Raw genomic sequence first — 19,944 nt, forward strand, 5'->3', positions numbered from 1 at the left:
AAACAAACTCTTCATTTACCAATTCCTTAGAAAGTCATATGTGAAAAGGATTTTTAAAGGGTTCACAAATTCAGCTGAAACATCAGGGAATGTTTGTCATGACTTACTGAATATTGACTGTTATATACGTCTCATGTGTTGGATGCAGGTATGGCACTACAGGACGCTGTCGCAGCTAAACTTGTTTGTGATAAATGGAAAAGTGAACAGCAACGGACTGAATGATGCATTTCATCAATGACTGACAGCGTAACACAATGTGTTCACTCTTTACACGCGCTGTTATCTGTAAGAAATAAACAACACTACATTATAACAAAGATGTTTTTTTTGTGTGATTCATGTCGTGTCCCAAGCGCTCGTGACCACATCAAGTGACGGAACAGTTTCTCACATTCAGTGCTCGAATGCTTAAAATGAAGGACAGAGGCAAATGGTTTTAGATTCAGTTTCTATTTCAGACAGTGAGGTTAATACATTGTAGTTTTAGTGGAGACCATAAAGGCATGAATAAAGCATTTCAACAGCTATCGTTACACAAAGAAATCAAACAATCTATCTGGTAAATGACAACTGTTTCCCTCAATCGTGTTGAAAACCAATTAGAAACGAAATACTCTTGATGTCTAACAAACCGTTTATATATATCTCTGGAATCTATTCATTTACTGTTGAGAAGAATCTTCTACACTTCACACAGTGTTCATGGGTAAGAGTGCACACTACAGACACGCTGCTCACTCAAAATGCAGAATTATAATGAGATGTTAGGCACTGATGCATATCAATACTGAGGGAATGAAACACTGCTCCCACACAATGACCATTCACATACTGTAGTGTCCTGTGTGATATATACTGACCGTTAGCATGTGCATCTCAATGCCATTCGTTTCGAATTTAACTACATCAATTCTTCATTAGATGGGCTTTGTTTAGCTTCCCCATTGGTATTATATAAATCTGATAAGTGTTAGCACATTAAAATCCATTACTCAGGTTTAATTTTTGGCAATAATTCACTTTCTACAAAAATGCAAAATGTAAACAATATCTGGGCTCACAAAGAAAGAAAATGAAAAAGAATATTTAGTTTGATCATGTAAAAACAAATGTAAAAGAATGTGTGTGTGTGTGTGTTAAGAAGGCAGCGGGAGGTTCTTAGTGTATGGAGGGAAAACTAGCAAGGAAGCCACTCGCTGTTTCTCAGAAGTAAATAGTCGGACATCTGAATAGCTGGTTAAGTAGCGTTTGTCTAATCGCAATGCAAGAGAGAAATATCGGTTCTGTCTTCCTCAACACACCTTTCCCATAATCCCCCTGTGCTGTTCTCTCAGGTGAAGCTCAGATTGCAGCTGCTGTGTGTGTGTGTGTGTGTGTGTTCAGAGAATGAAACATTTTCTCTTTCTCTTCTTGACTGGAGGTGGACACAGGACCGCACGGATGGCTTCATCAAACACCGTCTTAAGGCCTCGCTGTGTTAAAGCTGAACACTCCAGATACTTCACAGCTCCTGTGTTCCAAACACAACACAACACTTGAGCTGGATTCACTCAACACAGCTAGGACCTCCTTATATATTCAGTGTGTTTTAGGGATGCTCATGATGGTGAAGTCAAAACAATGTTGAATAATGAAAATGTTTTACAAAAATACTTTTTTCAGTAACAAAGACCTGCATATGATGACAGATACTTACCGATTTCTTTGGCCATGGCGAGGCCCTGAGGATAAGTGATAGGAGTGAGCTTCTTCTCTTTCAACTTCTCAATCGTGTCTTTGTCATCTCTCAGATCCAGTTTAGTCCCAACCAGGATGATGGGAGTGTTGGGACAATGGTGTCTGACCTCTGGGTACCACTGTTGAAAGAGATTTAACAACTCATTTGATTTCTTTTAAGTTCTCCCGCAGAGAGGACAGAACCGCTGTTCCAGTTCTGTCTAGTACAATAAAAGAAACATCACAACAGGGAAGAGTTTTCAGACGCTGGACACACACACACACACAGGATCCAACAGTTTACACGTGTCTGCTGGATTACAGAAGTGTTCTTTTTACATTCGCTCAATCTGACTAAAATCGAGCCAGACAGACTATTCTTAGTTCAGTCTGAGTTTCTGCTTTATATCTGCTGTCATTTCAAAACAGGGAACCTGCTGTAAAGTTTGTCTCACCTTTGCACGGACATTCTCAAACGATGCTGGACTCACGAGAGAGAAACAGATCAGAAATACATCCTAAAAAACAACAAGAAGAACACCAGTGAGTTCATCATTCATTCATCACACAGTGTCTCCTGTAATAGTAGTATAGTTGTGCACTGACTGAAGAGATCCTTCACAAACACACACTGAGAGATTTGTGTTTGACACAAGTGAGCCATTCACCCCTTTAACACTACACTGAACCACACATCATCATCAGATCATTCCTATCAGTTTTTCTGCACACACAGTGGATTTGTATCCTAAAGGTCATTAAAGAGGAAGATGTCTGATTCAGATAACGGCTGCAGTAGAGCATCTACACATTTGAGCACTTAGTGAAACAGATGAAAGGTGTTTTGTTGTAGCCGTCTCTGTAGAGTACAAGTGTACCGTCTGAGGGTAGGAAAGCGGTCGGAGTCTGTCGTAATCCTCCTGTCCTGCTGTATCCCATAATCCCAGATTCACCGGCTTCCCATCAACCATCACATTGGCAGAATAATTGTCAAACCTGCAGGAAAAGAAATGAATTGTGAGATCAGACAAGATGTTCAGGGCATCAGAGACGAGTGATGTGTGTTCTTACACTGTAGGGATGTATTCTCCAGGGAAAGCATTAGTGGTGTAACTGATGAGGAGACAGGTCTTCCCCACAGCCCTGAAACAAACACATGTGTCCAAGTCACGTGACCAAACCTGCTGTACAACAAACACTCAAATAACCGCGTCAGAGATAAATAAAGAGTGAAGTAAACTCACCCGTCCCCGACCACCACACACTTTATGGCCTGCATCTGTGATCTCAGACGAGCGTTCAAACTCAACACACGACGAGCGACTCAACGCGACCGATCTGAGCTAAACTCGAGCGAGTAAAGTTATGTGAACGAGCGCATTCCTGCTCCGCTTAAACAAACAGCCACCACCCAAAAAACCTCCGACACACAAACACACTGCTGCCCCTAGAGGACTGGAGGAACACACCACTCACAACACATAACCACTGTCTCTCTCTCTGTCTCTGTGTCTCTCTCTGTCTCTCTGTGTCTCTCTCTCTCTCTCTCTGTCTGTGTCTCTCTCTCTCACTCTCTCTCTATCTGTGTCTCTCTCTCTGTCTCTCTCTCTTTCTGTCTCTCTCTCTCTCTCTCTCTCTCTCTCTCTCTCTGTCTCTCTCTCTCTTTCTGTCTCTCTCTCTCTCTCTCTCTCTCTCTCTCTCTCTCTCTGTCTCTCTCTCTTTCTGTCTCTCTCTCTTTCTGTCTCTCTCTCTCTCTATCTATCTGTGTCTGTGTCTCTCTCTCTCTCTGTGTCTCTCTCTCTCTCTCTCTGTGTCTCTCTTTCTCTCTCTCTCTATCTGTGTCTGTGTCTCTCTCTCTCTCTCTCTCTCTATCTGTGTCTGTGTCTCTCTCTCTCTCTGTGTCTCTCTGTCTCTCTCTCTCTCTCTCTCTCTATCTGTGTCTGTGTCTCTCTCTCTCTCTGTGTCTCTCTGTGTCTCTCTCTCTCTCTGTGTCTCTCTCTATCTGTGTCTCTCTCTCTCTCTCTCTATCTATCTGTGTCTCTCTCTCTCTCTCTCTATCTATCTGTGTCTCTCTCTCTATCTGTGTCTCTCTGTGTGTCTCTCTCTCTCTCTATCTATCTGTGTCTCTCTCTCTCTCTCTCTCTCTATCTGTGTGTCTCTCTCTCTCTGTCTCTCTCTCTCTCTCTATCTGTGTCTCTCTCTCTCTCTCTATCTGTGTGTCTCTCTCTCTCTCTATCTGTGTGTCTCTCTCTCTCTCTATCTGTGTCTCTCTCTCTCTCTCTCTATCTGTGTCTCTCTCTCTCTCTATCTGTGTCTGTGTGTCTCTCTCTCTCTGTCTCTGTGTGTCTCTCTCTATCTGTGTCTCTCTCTCTCTCTCTGTGTCTCTCTCTCTCTCTATCTGTGTCTGTGTGTCTCTCTCTCTCTGTCTCTGTGTGTCTCTCTCTCTCTCTGTGTGTCTCTCTCTATCTGTGTCTCTCTGTGTCTCTCTCTCTCTCTCTGTGTCTCTCTCTCTCTCTATCTGTGTCTGTGTCTCTCTCTCTCTCTGTCTCTGTGTGTCTCTCTCTCTCTCTGTGTCTCTCTCTATTCAGATATCTCTGAACTGGGAATCATTTTTAAATGAAGGATTATTCTTGGATTTCTTTTGTTTTGGAGACTTTTCTCTAGAAGTGACGCTAATCTACAGATTTATTGGCAGTAATGATATGAAAGCAAAACATTTTAAAATAAAAACAAAAAATAGATTTTTATTTGAAAAGCCAACCTGTAAAGATCACACAGCATTACAAAATGATTAGCAGGAAGCATTTACAAAAATACACAATCAGTGTTGCTTTGGATAGAAACAAATATGATGTCTAGTCGTTCTTAAATAAAGCACATGTCAGCCATCAAAACAACATATACACCCCCCCACACAAACACAAATAAATAGTCACACAAAACTGACAAGATTTACATTTCGGTCTAAAATACATTCTTCTGGTTAGTGTCAATTAGCATTTAGTTTGCACTGTCTCAGTTTAAAAATAAATAATAACAATCAAGAGAAAAGAGAACGTTATTGATGTTGATCCGCTCAGATGTCCTCAGCTGTATCATCTTCAGATTCTTCGACCAGCTCACCGTGAACTCTGAAGCGGTACATACACGTGTACTCCGCATTACCCCAGTTAGACAGCACACGCACTTCTATGAGCTGAAAACCTCTCGTGACCTCCTCCTGAGGAACAACACACATTCACACGCTTACAATACTAAACACACAAGACACAAACAACCAACAGCACCGTGTGCACTGTACATGTGACTTTATAGCATGTTTGTGTGATACTTGCAGTCACTGAGAAGGTCTGAAGAGCATCTCCATCTTCTTGATAAGTGAACTGACCGAGCATCTGTCCTTCCTCCTGCCACTCATCATCTAAACCCTTCAACACAAACACACATCACATCATTCTTCTGTCTCTCGGTCATATGTGCTGATTACTGACATGACGTATCACAACCTGGAAATGTCAAATCAATCTTCAAGTTATGAACATTTCCAGAGCAAGTGTGTATTTCTCAGTCGAGGTCAATGACAAAGAATAACATCTGTCACCTAAATAAAAGTGCTGTAATACAGTCATCACAGTTTACAGGTGAAATGTGCGGCTTGAATTCTGGGTGTACTTACATACACACTGAAGTCTTGAGGAGCGCTCTTAATGTTACCGGAGGGTGAGAGAGATTTAGAGAGGTGTTCCAGAGAAAAGGCAGTAGGCACGATCCTCATGGACAAACCAACTACCAGATATCCAGATGAGCCTTTAAACGCCCAGCAGTTCCCCGGATGAATGTCCGGCTGCAGGGATGAACGGAGCAATGAAATCAAAGCACAGTCTGAACATCATGATGAGAATACCAAGCAGAAGATTGTCAAACCTGTATGACAGCACGAGGGGACTGAGAGAAATACCACAGCGGAATACCAAACAAACTCATCAGAGCAGTTTTAGTTTCGAAAGATTCTGAACATCGTGTGCTTACAACGCTGCCACCTACAAACACACACACAGCGTCACACACATAGATCAGTGATAAAACAAGAGAACAGAAATCAGTCTGATCAGTGTCTAATACCTCCAGACTCCAGCGCATAATCCACCAGACCGGTGCGATCTTCAGAGTAAAGCTTCAGAGCATTTTCCACAATCATCTGCACATGCTAACACAATTCAAACACGAGCTCGCTGTTAGAATAACGATTGACACACTTGACATCAGTTACGCGATGATGATGAAACTCACATCTTCAGTGAGTCCCGTCTCTCCTGCGGCGTGCAGTACAGTTCTGCTGATGGTTTCTGCTGACGGTGACTCACCCTCCTCTATCTGAAGAGACAGATTACCCAGAATGCTCTCCTCCAGGACTCTGAGAGAATCATGAAGTTCAGTGGTGCTCACAAACTGATCTGAGAGCCACTGCACGAGAGACTCGGGGAGATCCACATCATTAGCTTTATCACTGCCGTACAAAAGAGACTTGACCTCCTTCTCCACCTGATTTGACACCTGCACAAGAACACATGAAACACTCACATACACATGTCAACTTCCACTGACTCTTCAATGATCATGACACATTATACACTCTAAACACATTTTTCCCAGGTAATTACAGGTTTATTTGTGTTTTAAAGAGAACTGATGATAAGACACTCACTGAGTTCTGAAGGACATCCAGCTGATCACATCGATCTCTGCATCCCATCAGCCCCTGAATATTAACTTTGATGAGATCCAGTTCATTCTCCAGTCTTTTTACCTCCGCCAAAACATCATCACTAGAGCTGCTGTCAGACTCATCACTGAACACAACACATGTGCCACATGTGGGGAAATACATGACTGAATTTATATTTCTATAATCTAGAACAACATTAATAAGATAAACAGTCATTTTGATGATTTCTCGGGATGTTAAGAGGGTTTGAGATGATAACCTGTCAGGGACTGATGTGTCAGGAATCTTCTTCTTCCTTAGCAGCTGCTCCTGTCTCCTCTGAAGCTCCTAAATAAAACATAATAATACAACATCACTGTACGCACTTCTCGTATGTGTGTGTGTGTGTGTGTGTGTGTGTGACAGTAGAATTGTGTGATACCTCAGTTTTGCTTGCTAACGTCTGAAGAAGAGCTTCAACTTCAGTCAGTCGAGTGTTCTCCGACTGATCTTCTCTCCTATTTCTCTCATCATGATTCTGTTCTGATCAAACACGTGTGTCAATCACAGCCCTAAACACAGATTCATTTAAACCTGGCGTGTGGCTCTCACCTGTTGTGTTTTCTTGCTCTGTTTTTCCACCTCTCCCTTCAGATAGCTGAATCTCTCCTCCAGCATGTCTCCGATCCATTTGGCCATACTCTCTCTGTCTGTGTGTCTGTGAAACTCCACCCGCAGTGTGTTATACAGACTGAGAACTTCAGTGTGCTGTTCCTCCTGTCGGAGTAAACCACCAGCCACTCGATCCCACAGCTGACCCAAACTCTCCTCCAGACGCGTGAATCTCTCCACTTCCACTGAAGACATCACCACTGATGCCCGCTGCATCACACACACACACACACACACTACACTTATTCTGTTCTAGATATCACTTTCACCAGACATTTATAAAGCTCAAGTACACAACCTGAGGGTTCATGTCAGCAGGATTTTGTCCGTCTCTGGTCTGAGCGTTTGTGGATGTGTGGTGAGAGACTGAAGAGAACAGAGCCAACAGTCCAGATGGACCCCGGTACCACACAGCTGTGAACACACATCAGTTTTCATTGAACATATCATCAGTCATGAGTCACTTCATTGTGTTCATGTCACAACTCACCGAGAAGCAGAAGGAAAGGTACAAGAAACAAGAGTTTTGAAAGCATAGGGAGAGACCTGTAAGAGAACATAGGACATTTACACACGTGATGTCATCAACACAGTTACAGAACACATGCATGTTGAAGCTGATAACACAGAACTATAGAGTCTTAGTTTGTGATTAATGAAACATTCAGAAGAGTGGGAACGAAGCACACGATAATTCATTGAGTGACTAACCCAATGTAAGGTTTATAGAAAGAAAACTTGCATTTCTCCATTAGTCAACAATGTTGTTTAACAACAGAACTCCACTTTTCGCCTACGCAAAAAATATTAACTTTAGCATATGACATCTTTAGAGAATATTTAATGCCTTCATTTTCTCCAAATGTATTTATCAACTTCTAATACTTCTTAAGACTCCACGGACACCCTGTATTATCACACTCATTTCTTACAAATTAAATATCAGAGTCAAACTCACTGAGCAAAGAGATCGACGAGCCACAAGACAATTCCTGAGGCCCACTTCCCTGAAAACACACAAACACACGTTACACACACAGAGAGAGAGAGAGAGAGACTCCGCACAGATCATACAGTGAGCTACAAACATCTGGTCAAGTGAAAGCTGCAAATGCACATTTGTTCATCATTTATTCATTCTTATGTCGTGTCAGACCTGTAGGAGTTTCTTTTTTCATCAGAACACAAAAGAAGATATTTTGAAGTATGTTCAGACAACACTGAACTCCATTGACTTGCATTATATTAACAAAACACCTCAAAATATCCTCTTCAAAGTATGTTCTACTGAAGAAAGTCTCACACACAGGTTTGCAAACACACGAGAGAGAAGAAATCAGAATTCTTTTAATTATCCCTGTATGCTGTTTGTGTATGATGTTGTGCATGTTGCTTCTTATATGAAGCGTTTACAGAGATTATGGTCTCATGTCTGCTGATTGGTCATGTGATTATTGTCTCAGATATTTAGAGCTCGCTGTTGAATTACATTGCACACACATCAGCATCAATCTAAAAGCAACATGACACACATGCAAAGATGCTCCACCTAAACAGCATATGATGAAATCTATTGAAACCTGAAAGCAAGAAAGAAATGCATTGATTAAATCTAAAGTGTATATGAGAGAGAGAGAGAGAGAGCGAGAGTCAGAGGACAGTGAATAAAGACGAGGACATGCAGGGTCTCGGCTGGGAATGAAGAAGTGATGAATATTAAACCTGTTAAAACTATCAGGGACCATAAGTCCCCTACAGGTGCTTGTTCTTGAGATGATTGAGTGTCCTTTCTTTTGCAGTCATCACCTGTTAAGAGTCAGTGTACAGAACGTCACATCAAGCCTGACCTTCACTTCAAACATCAACACAAAAACTGCTCCGCTGAAGGATCCAGACATTGTAAAAGATGAAGCTTAACTCTTAGAAACACCAGACCGCTTTATGCTAGACATAGCATCATCAGCAGGGATAAATGAGCTTGTGGTCAATGCTCAGATATGTGTGTAGAACAGTGGGTGTGTTTCTCATGCAAACACTCAGAGTCATATGTGTCTGTAAAGCTCATGATGTCAGCATGTGAAGTCCTCATCACTACATGAGCGCTTATGTGTTCACTATGACACAACACACACTAGAGAGACGACGGTAAAACATTACATTTCAATCTGACTGAATGAGATCCTTTCAGCAATATTAAACCAAATACATTTATAAAATCTGATATATTAATGAAGAACAAACACATGTAATGTAGACGTGTCAGGATGAACACTAAGAGTGTTGCCCGAACACGCTTGCAGTAAACACATGAGTTCTTGCAGTATACAGATTTTTCACATCTGATGTGTGTGTGTGTGTGTTGAGATGTACTTACAGAGAACACCGCTAAACTTTGGTCGCTCTTTCTGCAGCAGCACCTCTTTAACACTCATACTGCTGTAGTATTTCTCATTACCTGTGAAGAGAAGAAAACTAAACATCACGAGTCCTACAGACGTCTGCGTGGAACCCTCCAATCACAGCTCTGCACAAAGCCGCTCCAACACACAAAGACATTTGCATGTAACCAAGGCAGTGCTCATGGTGGACACACACATTTGTTTATACACAAACATCTGCAGGGAGGAACACTGTGAAGACGAGAGGAAACAAAGACTGAACTGATGTGATGAGCTGTGGTACACAGACATGAATGAGATGATCCATTTTAAACACCATTACACCTCAACACCTTCATGACAAAACTTCAGAAAAAGACCCGTGACGACATCCACAACCAGAAACAAACACTTCACTTTTACCACAGTACAACACCCAACCTCTGTGCCTCAGTTACATTATCATCACACAGTCAGGATCTTGAGATGTGTGTGTAGATTTAAAAATACAAGCACAAGAATGAGACTGAGAGAGACTAGTGTGATCCTTCATTTACTAACCTCGTTCATCTACACTTCTATCTGTTATTGCGACTTCAGTTTCAAGACGAGCCAAGCGTGATGGTAAAGTGTGTTTGATACCTGTAATATCCAGAAAGAGCTCCTCAGCTACTCTCTAAGCACAATACACAACTGAATGACACACAAGTCAAAATCTGTAAGAAGTCAAAATGAAAGAACAGAGATTTCTCACTAATATTTATAACAGGATCTGCATTTTCATCCGTTTAAATGAAAGAAGAGTCAATAACACCAAATTCCATCAAAACAAAGTCAATTGAAAGATAAATGAAGTCAAGCAGTTATTTAAACTAAGAATGATGAAGAGAGTTTTTCTGTCAATGATCCAGTGATGTGATGACATGATGTCTGGTGTTTATTAGCCCGGAGAACCACTGATCCATGTCACATCTAAACCACTTCATCATATTAACCTGAAAGAAGACGAAAACACCCAAACCACCAGATCCACATCAACACAGCAATGAACCTGTTCCAGTGTTTCACACATAAACTGAGTCTGTGTCTGTTTCTGGCTGTGTGTCCAGTGTGAACCACACACAGACGAGGAGAGAGAGAGAGAGAGAGAGAGAGAGATACCTCCATTAACACTGATGATTCTCCTCCATGACAAAGCCTTTATTCTCTTACACAACTGAACACAACTGACCCACACTGATAGCAGCACACCTGCAGACACACAACACACACACTCATATTAAACACACAACACACACGCTCCTATAATTACACACACACACCAGAAACACCCGTGCCAAACTGACAGAGGGTTTATTTTCAGGGGGACTTTAACCCGGGCCGTGCACAGACATGTTTAGGGTCAGTGAGGTTTGGGGCAGGAGAAGACCGCACAGGCCTCATCACACAGTAGCACTCAGTTAACACTGTATGTTCATCTATATTTTGTGTTGTACGATGAGAGTACGATGTGTTACTATGGTCTTATATCAGATAAAATACAACCAATTTGATTCGACTAGAATTCTAGTTCTCATTGAGAACGTGGATATTTTGTACAGGTTGTTAGCAGATGTCATAAAAGACCAGGAGCAACACATTACCAACAATTAAAATGGTCAAATGATTAATTCTGTGGATCAGGCACAGTCTGTAATGTTCTTACAGTGACGGGATGAGCTTCTGAGACTGTGAACGTCTGGATGCCTGCCCAGGGTGGGCTTGAGAGCAACGGGGCATTGGCTCTATCCACCATGTGCACAGCCCCTCTAGCACACACACCAGCGCTGTAAATGTGTTCAGATTTACTGTCCATGTTACACCCACACGGTCTGATTTGAATTGAGTATTCTACACATCATATACAGATGAGATTTTCTGAGATGACTTCACGTGATTATTAAAAGATTTTCATCCAGACAGTAAATCTGTATATAAAGATGTGGTGCTGAAGGAAAGCGTGATCTGGTGAAAACGGTGTCAGATGATGATGATGATGATGATGATACCTTTGAGTAGGGTGAATATGTACACTAGATAGGCAGCTATTCTCCTGCTGTTATGAACACACATCTCAGACAACATCCCCAACACTCCTGCAAACACAGCGTCATCTATCAAATCTTATCTATTACTCACAATTATGGGCAACCAAGAGTAAACACGCACCATGTTTATCATCTGTATATCAATGATTATCTTAATGTTCTACTGAGAGTATTCTCTGTGACAGATGCTTTCAGAGATAACAGATAGTCACGACACAGGAGCATGATGTTTATGAATATGGCCGCTCTGGAAAGTCCTTCTCTATTTACTCGTCATTGAAGGCTTGCTCACCGAGAGACTCTTGACATTTGATCAGTTTTGTCATCTGTAAATCTTGTTAACACTGAGGTTGGTGGTGAACTCTGAAACGCTCTTCTTTTCTTGTGCTGTTAAAACACTTTACTGCACATTCTCTTTGCATTTATATTCCTGTTTAAGCCCATTTCTAGGTCAGGTTATACACTTGCCATCTATCCTATTCATCAAACTCATCGTAGTCTCAGGAAAGTTTCGATTTCTGCAGTGACACCATGTATTGTATTGTGTTCTTCACACTTGCTCATTTTCCTCTTTTTGTGTTTTTTTTATTAAATAAACTTGACTTAAACTGACCTGAACTATACGTATGATCAGACCGAACACGTACACACACACGCAACAGGCCTGCATCTCTGCTGATATGAATGCTGGGAAATGTATGTCTCACCCGGTGTCCTGTGTCTGCGACTCTCTCGGCAGTATACAGTAGTGTTAGGACAGAGATCTGTGCTGGCTGACTGTGAAAAACATCTGTTTTGTCCAGCAGAGGAAGGCAAGCGTCCGTCCATATGACTGAAACCGTTCTGAGCTCTGGACGTCTGGGTTTTGGCCTCCACCATGCTGTGCTGTGCCCTGAGAGTTTCATCTGAAAATAAACATTTCATCGAGTTCATGCAAATCAATCAAACACCAGCACTTCATATTTCATTTATTTTCCAGACATTCTGCTAAATCTGTTGTGAATTAACGCATGAAATTACTGCAGATCATTTAGTGTCTCTGATACTACATTAACTTTTAAAGTATTTACATTTATTACAAAATATTCAACTACTTTATACACGAGGACTTTAGGGGCCACAGCGACTCTCTTCTCATTATATCATTGTTAATGTATCAACCACAGATCATCACTAAAGTCTTTATATGATATAATCGATTCATTCTAGATAAAGCAACAAAGACAGGTCACTGAGTTTACCTTTGCCATCATGATCATCCTCATCCAGACCTGATGAAAATCAATCATGACAATCAGATGTGTATTGAAAATGAATCAGTATGTGTGTGTGCGTGTGTACCGACCCCAGAAAGTGTCGACCAGTGTGTTTTCCTGTATGGATGACTCGTCCAGTAGAGAGGACAGCAGTGAAGCGTCACTGGGAGCACAACTGTTCACTGTGCTGTTATGAGCCTGCGGGACAGACGCTGAACACTTGGGTGTGTGAACACTGACAGACTGATGAGATCGTCTGCTCTTTACAGACCTACAACACAAACACAATGACACAGGTCTCATCTGTCGTCAGGGGTCACGACATTCACTCCACATTCATTTCAACAGCGACATTAATCAAATAAGAACAATGTTCTTTTGTCATATGATGTTTTATTAAAGTTCGGGAAGAGCACATGCAGATATCGGACCCGGCTGCTTTCCTATAAGCAATCATCATTGCATCACCTGTCATCTGTGCGGCGGTAGATGGCACTGTGGTTGAGTGATGTGTCGTCCCCGTACGGACTGGTGCTGGTGTGCAGACGGAGACTGCGTCCGGACATTCTGAGGGATGAGTGTGTGGAGCTGATGCCGAGCTCGCTCTCAACGTCTAATGCTGAACACCACCAACTATAGACAAAATAAACACATGAAATGATGACAATGAAACTGTGTGTGTTTGCATTGATGACTATCAGCTTTACTTCTGAAAGATCTGAATATCTGAAGAGTAAACACGGAAGAGTTTAGTAAAGTTTCTTCTGCTCTATTCAGACAAGTGTAAAGACAATAAGCCACAGGAGTCAGCGTGAGATCAATCCCAGCATTCACAGCACTGAACTTTGAGCGGTTGTGTTAGTGTGACGCGAGTGCTACTGCTCCACAGTAACCAGACAAACATTACACTCAGCTTACCTCTACTCCACAACACAACCACGACTGACACACACACACACAGCAGAGGTGATGTATAGATGTATACACACAGTGTTGTCCAGCCCCAGCTCTCCAGACCACACGTGTCGTCACAGTTCATCCCCTGAAACCATCACATCACACACACACTCGCAGGGATCAGGACCATTAAGAGGGCATCATGTGCTTCCGGTCTTTAGCTCCTGTGTGTGTGTGTGTGTCGGTAGACTTTATCAGACGTCTCCGTGCACTTTGAACATGACGTTAAGTGAGTCTCTGTTTTCACTTCATCTGATCATCGTCACACATCACATCACACACTGACACACTTCTACTCATAATAGTGTCTAGTGCATTTAACATGACTCTTTTAGGTTGTGTTTTTCTTGGTCATGGAGAGGATAAGGTCTTTTATCTCATATGGACACCCAGGAGGATAGGTCTAAAATTAGACGAAATGGAAGGATCAAAGTTATTTGTTATCATTTTAAAAGAACATATGCGTGTCATATTTTACAGTGTGATGTTCTCTTTCATCATCTCCTGTGTGAGAAATGAAGTCACAGCGGGGCTCTGAAAGCCAGAGGACGGTCAATGATCCACGACACGTCACAATAGAACAACACAAATGGGCAGTGAGCTATCACAGTGAATGTAGGAATGACATGATGCAACATGGTACATAAACCTGACAACGCACACAGAAATGAAATTGTCAGTTGTGGAAAGAAATAACATGCTAGTGACCTGTCTGACTAAATGCGGGATAATGCTGGGTTCACACCAATTGCACCAACCATGGTACTGTCAGGTTCTGATCTCTCGGCCTACCCAGACTAGGTATTTTCAGGCAGAACGCATAGAGCCGCACTTGAGGTCTACTTCATACTAACAGCTTGTGAGCCGGAGTGTGAAGATCCCTATGCGGGTGATACGGCCCGCGCTGGGACCACCGGTCAACTTAAATCTGATGAAGTTTCTGCAACCTCAATTATGATTCATCTTTATCTCATCTGCACACAAGCAATATGATGTTTTCTTTGATTACTTTAATCCATTTCTAGACCTTAAAAGGTATATACAGTATCTTATTTAACTTGCTGTTTCATTGGTGCTGTTACTTGTAGATTGATTATTTGTTCTCATTGTTATTTGTCAGTAGTCCATTTTTCCTGAACATAGCACAAACCGAACAGAAACACTGACCCTAAAACCGTCACACAAACTGAAACGTGAGTAATTTGACCGGTTACACCCCTACACGTTACTCAGCGAGAGCCCGAAAGGCAGAACTGTGAATTTGTAACATGTGTCTTGGTAGGTGAAATGAAGAAGTTTCCTGTGAGGAGGATAGATGTTTACGTGGATACAAGCATCCTTCAGATCGATTGATGTGAACCAGTCGTTCTGATGGAGAGAGAGAGAGAGAGCGCGAGAGAGAGAGAGAGAGAGAGAGAGCGCGAGAGAGAGAGAGAGACACAGAGAGAAACACCAAGAGAAAGCGAGAGAGAGAAAGCGAGAGAGCGAGCGAGAGGCGTGGGCTAACATTGTGAAATTGTATTTCCTTAAATATTTGTTCAACATTCTGAAGTCCAAAATGGGACAAAGTGAGCTGTCCTTTTTCTGCTCATATGCGATACAAGGGCAGCATCTAGTGGAACACTTCGGGGCGGCATGAGGGGTTGTGGACTGATGTTCTCTCTTGTAAACGAAATTGTTGCATTGGTTTGCTTCTTCAGAGATTCTTGTGTTTTGGGGAACACATGGGCCGAAGCTTATTAAATCAGTCTGGGTTATGGAGCTGTGTGGTGACACGGTGAAATCCCACCAACATGTTTTGTGTGGGGGACACATGGTAAAAGGAAGCCATAACATGGGTGGTCACCCCTGGAACGAGACTGGTCCCTGTGGACTCAAAACCCCTCACTGGCATGTCGCAGGCTTCTTAGGCACAGTTTAAAAGCATCGTCCTCTTTCTCCATGTCATCGCAACACTCTTGCATTAACAAAATCACAGGACCAAACAAAGCTTGGCCGGGTTTAACCGGGGCTCAAGCCACCCGCCGCTTTTCACTATCAGGAAGACATGACAGATTAAGCAACATATCGAAAAATGTGAGATCATCATGAAAAATAGATAAATACATTTCCCTCGTCTCACGATCAAGTCGTAATTAAATCTGATCTTTATTTACCTACACTTTCTTAATACAAAGGATGCGTGTCCATCGGAAGCAAAGCCCTCACTGCGTGTTTCAGTTTTAAAACATGTAGGATTGAGAAATTAAAGTGCGGGACTGATGTTAAGAGAGATAGTCACTCTCCCGTACCTTCTCTGGATCTGTTCCACATTGGTGTAATGATCTATCAGCTGTCAGAAGATCAGCAGACTGAAAAAACGCATCTCTTCCATCAACACGTCACTGATTGATTTTTCCTAATTCTCTTCCCTTTCCTTTATAAAAAAAATAAAATACCTTACTAACCTCACTATTCTTATCTTTGTATACTGTGCTAGGCTTTAATGGACTAGTTTTGATTCACTTATGTATTTTGTTGCCTATGTTGTTATAATTGCTTCCAATGTTTCCTCATCTGTAAGTCGCTTTGGAAAAAAGCGTCTACTAAATGACTAAATGTAAATGTAGATAAAATGCTAAAAAAGATTTATAAGAGCTTTCATAAAAAAGTAACTTTAAAAAGCAGATTCAAGCAATACTAATGTAATCCGCATGGCACCTGAAGACGTATTGTATATGAAGCAAATTGATTGGTCTCGAAAATCCTAAAATATCATCTGTAAACTTCAGTTTCTGGGACTGAAACTGAATCGCACCTAAGTCTCACTAAGAAGGGCAGAGAGCTCTAGAAGTGGAAATTGGAAAGAAAGATTGGCAACTGTCCCTCATAACATTCAAACGGATGAACCAAATAACACTTTGCGTTCATCCCTTTCAGTAATGCTTTTCACAGGAGCAGACATGATGTTTAGATCGCAGGATTCGGGTTGATCCAAGGACCAAAAAAAACGCTAACGCTGTTATCTTGATTCTGAAAGGCCGAACTAATGCAGGTGCTGGACCAAATATGTCTCAGACGTTCGAGAGTAGACACCAAAACCAAGCCAGGAAAAAAACCCTCAAAAAAAGACCCATTTTTTAATTCAAAACGGAGAATTGACACTTGTGACGTAAACAATAAAGTGACACCACATGGAGAACACATGTAAGTGTAGCCTGATGATGACCTGTAGATCTTCATTATTATTCATTTATAAATGACAATATGTATGTTGTACACTGTGTGTGCCGTTATTAGGCAAGGTGTATTTTTGAGGATTACTTTTGTTATTGTACAACTACAGTGCTCTTGGTCAATCCAAACTGTTAACAAACCCTCAAACCTGTACATTTAAGTAGTAAAAGTGAAGTTTGGGCTTTTTTAAGAGAATATCTATATGTACACCGTTATTAGGCAACTTTTAGTGGGCAGAATTATTATGCAACTAAATGAAAAACAAAGATTTTCCCGTCTCACTTGTTTATTTTCACCTGTTAAAGTGAGAATAATAAACAAACTCAATTTACAAATAAACATTTCTGAAATAAAAAAACTCAATGATCAATATAGGCACCCTTCTTTTCAATAACAGTCACAAGCCTTCCATTCACAGAGTCAGTCAGAATCAACTTTTTGTGCAGCCGCAACCACAGCCTCCCAGACACCGTTCAAAGACGTGTACGGTTTACCTTCACTGTACAGTTCCTGCTTAAGGGCCCAACAGTTCTCAATAGGGTTCAAGTCAGGTGAAGAAGGGGGCCATGTCATTAGTTTTTCATCCTTAAGGCCTTTACCGGCCAGCCAAGGAGTGAAGTACTTTGAGCGTTGTCTTGCATAAAAATCAAAGTCTTCTTGAAAGATGCAGACTTTTTCCTGTACCACTGCTTGAAGAAAGTGTCTTCTAAAAATTGGCAGTAGGTCTGAGAGTTTATTTTGAGTCCATTTTCAACCCGAAAAGGTCCGACTACCTCATCAAATGTTTTGTTGCAAATAGTCCACAGGGTCGCAAGAAACGTGTCAAGAAGAACGTTGACTATTTGCAACAAAACGTTTGATGGTTTTGTGATCACACCCCAAAACCTTCGATATTTCAAGAGTGTTGCATCCATCTGAAAGACTTTTTACAATTTTTGACTTTTCAGAGTCAGTTAAATCTCTGTTTTGGCCCATTTTTCCTGAAGAGAAGAATCTGACTAATAATTATGCACATCTTGATATAGGGTGTTTGATCTCCTTAGGCCACGCCCTCCCTCATTACACAAATACACATCATCTGATATGCATTAAATCCAATAAGCATTCAAGTTTATTCAGCTTGGACTTGGAAATTATGGATAAAATGATGATGGTCAAAATAATCACTTGCCTAATAATTGTGCACACAGTGTATAACAATGTTAAATAACCTGTTAAATAAATCTGTTGATATCTTCAGTCTTTCACAAGTTAATTTTATAAAATTCCATAAACTGCTTATATTATAATACTAATAAAACTACGATGAGTGTTTACATTAGCTGATCCGAAAATTGGCCTGATCCGTGACCCAAAACCCCTAAAAAGATCCGAACCATGAGTTCTGTGTACCATTAGTGTACTGTACTCATGCTCTTACGGTCACTAAACACATCACACACACTTTATAGGGCACTTATTTTAAACACATGTTTGAGAAATGTCATTCAAATGACTATACTGATGTGATCAGGACTCTACACGTAAGCTGGGTGACTGCGACTTCACTTTTTGTGTATGATGGACACCACACAGAGTTGACCAAACACCATTCATTGGTCCAGAGTTCGTGAAGCCCATGCACCTGAAAGAGTGACACGTCTGGGAAACTTAAACATTTATGTTTCATATAAGTTTACAAAAAGGTCAAATTCAAACATGTATGCTTCTTTACTTTAAAAGGTTTATAAACATAAGTTTGTATTTATACCTAGTGTCTAGACAGTTAAGCAACCTGTGTATAAACCAAAAGCGGCTTTGTGTAATAGTCCTCTGGTGTTTACCGCATCAAGTTTAAATCACTGACCTTAAAGTCCCAGTGAAACGCGCAGCATTATCTCATATTATGTTGAGGTAATTCTACTGAACAATTCAGAGATCACAAGACATTTCCAATGGCTTCTCCCCATTTTAAAAGATCGTTTAGTTTCCAGCACAGTCAAGCCTGTCAAAGCTAAACCCTAACCCGTCTACTGAAAACAATCATTTGAAGCTTGTTATTTCTGCGGTGAGTGACACTGGCATTGGTCTCCTTTACTCATCTAAAGCTTTACTTGCTTACTTCAGCTTTCCAGTAACATGTAATCTATCTATTATATTCTATTTGAATTCGGTAATGTTTAGCGTATTGACAAACTTTAAATGCCCTCTTAGGTGTGTTCGACATATGATGTCACGCGTATTCGCAAGAGTACAGCCAAAACAACATGGCGGCTTCGCGTACTGCGAGCCAGTAAAATGTGGATTTGCTGCACCAATAAGACCAGCAGAGTCACATTATTTACATCGCCAGACTTTAAAAGCACATATACGTCCACCAGCGGTATAAAAAGGTCCATTTGTCTTAAAAGTGTGCATGTGTACCGTCCGGTTTCTTCACACAACACATAAACGCAGACCGTTTGGATAGACGGCGTGTGACATCAAAGTACCGCGAGAGTAATTCAAAGACGTACAGATCGACCTGATCTCGCGATACCCCCTGCTCTGCGCAGCTGCAGAAAGTGCAATCATGAGAGCCAACGAGAAGCATCTGCGCCTGCCAATTAAATCAACTTTAGCGTCAATGAAAATTAGTCTCGTTGACTCGGGTTACTAATGCAGCTTTAAACGAACAACATGAGCTGTGCCATTAAACATTTATAACGGTTGTCAGATTTACGATGATGTCGAAATGAATCAGTTTCAGTCAGTGATGAGTGTAAGTCGCAACTTACTTGAGGTCAGATGAAGAAACTCATGGACATATGAAGGACACTGTAGTTATAAACGCGTCCTCTCCTCACTAGAATGTCATTTAATGAACGCGGTTAACCTGCAGCTTTTTTTAAACTCACGTTGCCCGCGTATATCTTTAACATGACGTCACTTCCGCGTCGTGGTCGCAATTAAAGGATCAGTTCTGAGACTCTTCC

The 19,944-nt window shown here is 41.4% G+C and overlaps 2 protein-coding genes across 11 annotated transcripts; both read right to left on the reverse strand.

Moving 5' to 3' along the window:
* Positions 1-434: 434 nt before the first annotated feature.
* rac1a (Rac family small GTPase 1a) lies at positions 435-3,253 on the reverse strand. Its single transcript, XM_079476114.1, has 6 exons — positions 2,964-3,253; positions 2,791-2,862; positions 2,598-2,715; positions 2,175-2,237; positions 1,700-1,859; positions 435-1,513 (listed from the first exon to the last, which is right to left on the reverse strand). The coding sequence occupies exons 1-6, from the start codon at positions 2,996-2,998 to the stop codon at positions 1,383-1,385; spliced, it is 579 nt and encodes a 192-aa protein (XP_079332240.1). The 5' UTR covers positions 2,999-3,253; the 3' UTR covers positions 435-1,382.
* Positions 3,254-4,367: 1,114 nt separating this feature from the next.
* sun1a (Sad1 and UNC84 domain containing 1a) lies at positions 4,368-19,933 on the reverse strand. 10 transcript variants are annotated; one of them, XM_079476726.1, is made up of 22 exons: positions 19,747-19,930; positions 13,286-13,450; positions 12,907-13,088; positions 12,803-12,832; positions 12,269-12,466; positions 11,523-11,609; positions 10,636-10,725; positions 10,036-10,116; positions 9,471-9,551; positions 8,055-8,103; positions 7,587-7,642; positions 7,395-7,510; positions 7,037-7,306; positions 6,867-6,962; positions 6,705-6,772; positions 6,425-6,569; positions 6,010-6,273; positions 5,842-5,926; positions 5,644-5,759; positions 5,396-5,563; positions 5,055-5,147; positions 4,368-4,939 (listed from the first exon to the last, which is right to left on the reverse strand). In XM_079476726.1, exons 2-22 carry the CDS (start codon positions 13,381-13,383, stop codon positions 4,796-4,798), a joined length of 2,517 nt encoding a protein of 838 aa, XP_079332852.1. In that variant the 5' UTR covers positions 13,384-13,450; positions 19,747-19,930; the 3' UTR covers positions 4,368-4,795. The 10 variants fall into 10 exon arrangements, with proteins under 10 accessions (XP_079332852.1, XP_079332848.1, XP_079332855.1 ...); XM_079476722.1 differs by lacking the exon at positions 19,747-19,930 and adding an exon at positions 13,807-13,938; XM_079476729.1 differs by lacking the exon at positions 11,523-11,609 and having other exon boundaries at positions 19,747-19,927.
* Positions 19,934-19,944: the final 11 nt, after the last annotated feature.

The sequence above is a fragment of the Barbatula barbatula genome, assembly GCF_947034865.1.
Source record: "Barbatula barbatula genome assembly, chromosome: 16".
In the NCBI taxonomy this organism is placed as follows: domain Eukaryota; kingdom Metazoa; phylum Chordata; class Actinopteri; order Cypriniformes; family Nemacheilidae; genus Barbatula; species Barbatula barbatula.

What these genes read in the sequence shown, in the direction of transcription:
- sun1a (XM_079476722.1), bottom strand. Translation starts at nt 13,856, where the DNA reads ATGAACTGTGACGACACGTGTGGTCTGGAGAGCTGGGGCTGGACAACA. An exon ending in TCGCAGACACAGGACACCGG is followed by an intron (nt 11,610 to 12,268) that starts GTGAGACATACA and finishes CTGTGTTTGCAG; the next exon opens with GAGTGTTGGGGATGTTGTCT. An exon ending in AGACGGGACTCACTGAAGAT is followed by an intron (nt 5,927 to 6,009) that starts GTGAGTTTCATC and finishes GAATTGTGTTAG; the next exon opens with CATGTGCAGATGATTGTGGA.
- rac1a (XM_079476114.1), bottom strand. Translation starts at nt 2,998, where the DNA reads ATGCAGGCCATAAAGTGTGTGGTGGTCGGGGACGG. An exon ending in GGAGAATACATCCCTACAGT is followed by an intron (nt 2,716 to 2,790) that starts GTAAGAACACAC and finishes CTTTTCCTGCAG; the next exon opens with GTTTGACAATTATTCTGCCA. An exon ending in CGCTTTCCTACCCTCAGACG is followed by an intron (nt 2,238 to 2,597) that starts GTACACTTGTAC and finishes GTTGTTTTTTAG; the next exon opens with GATGTATTTCTGATCTGTTT.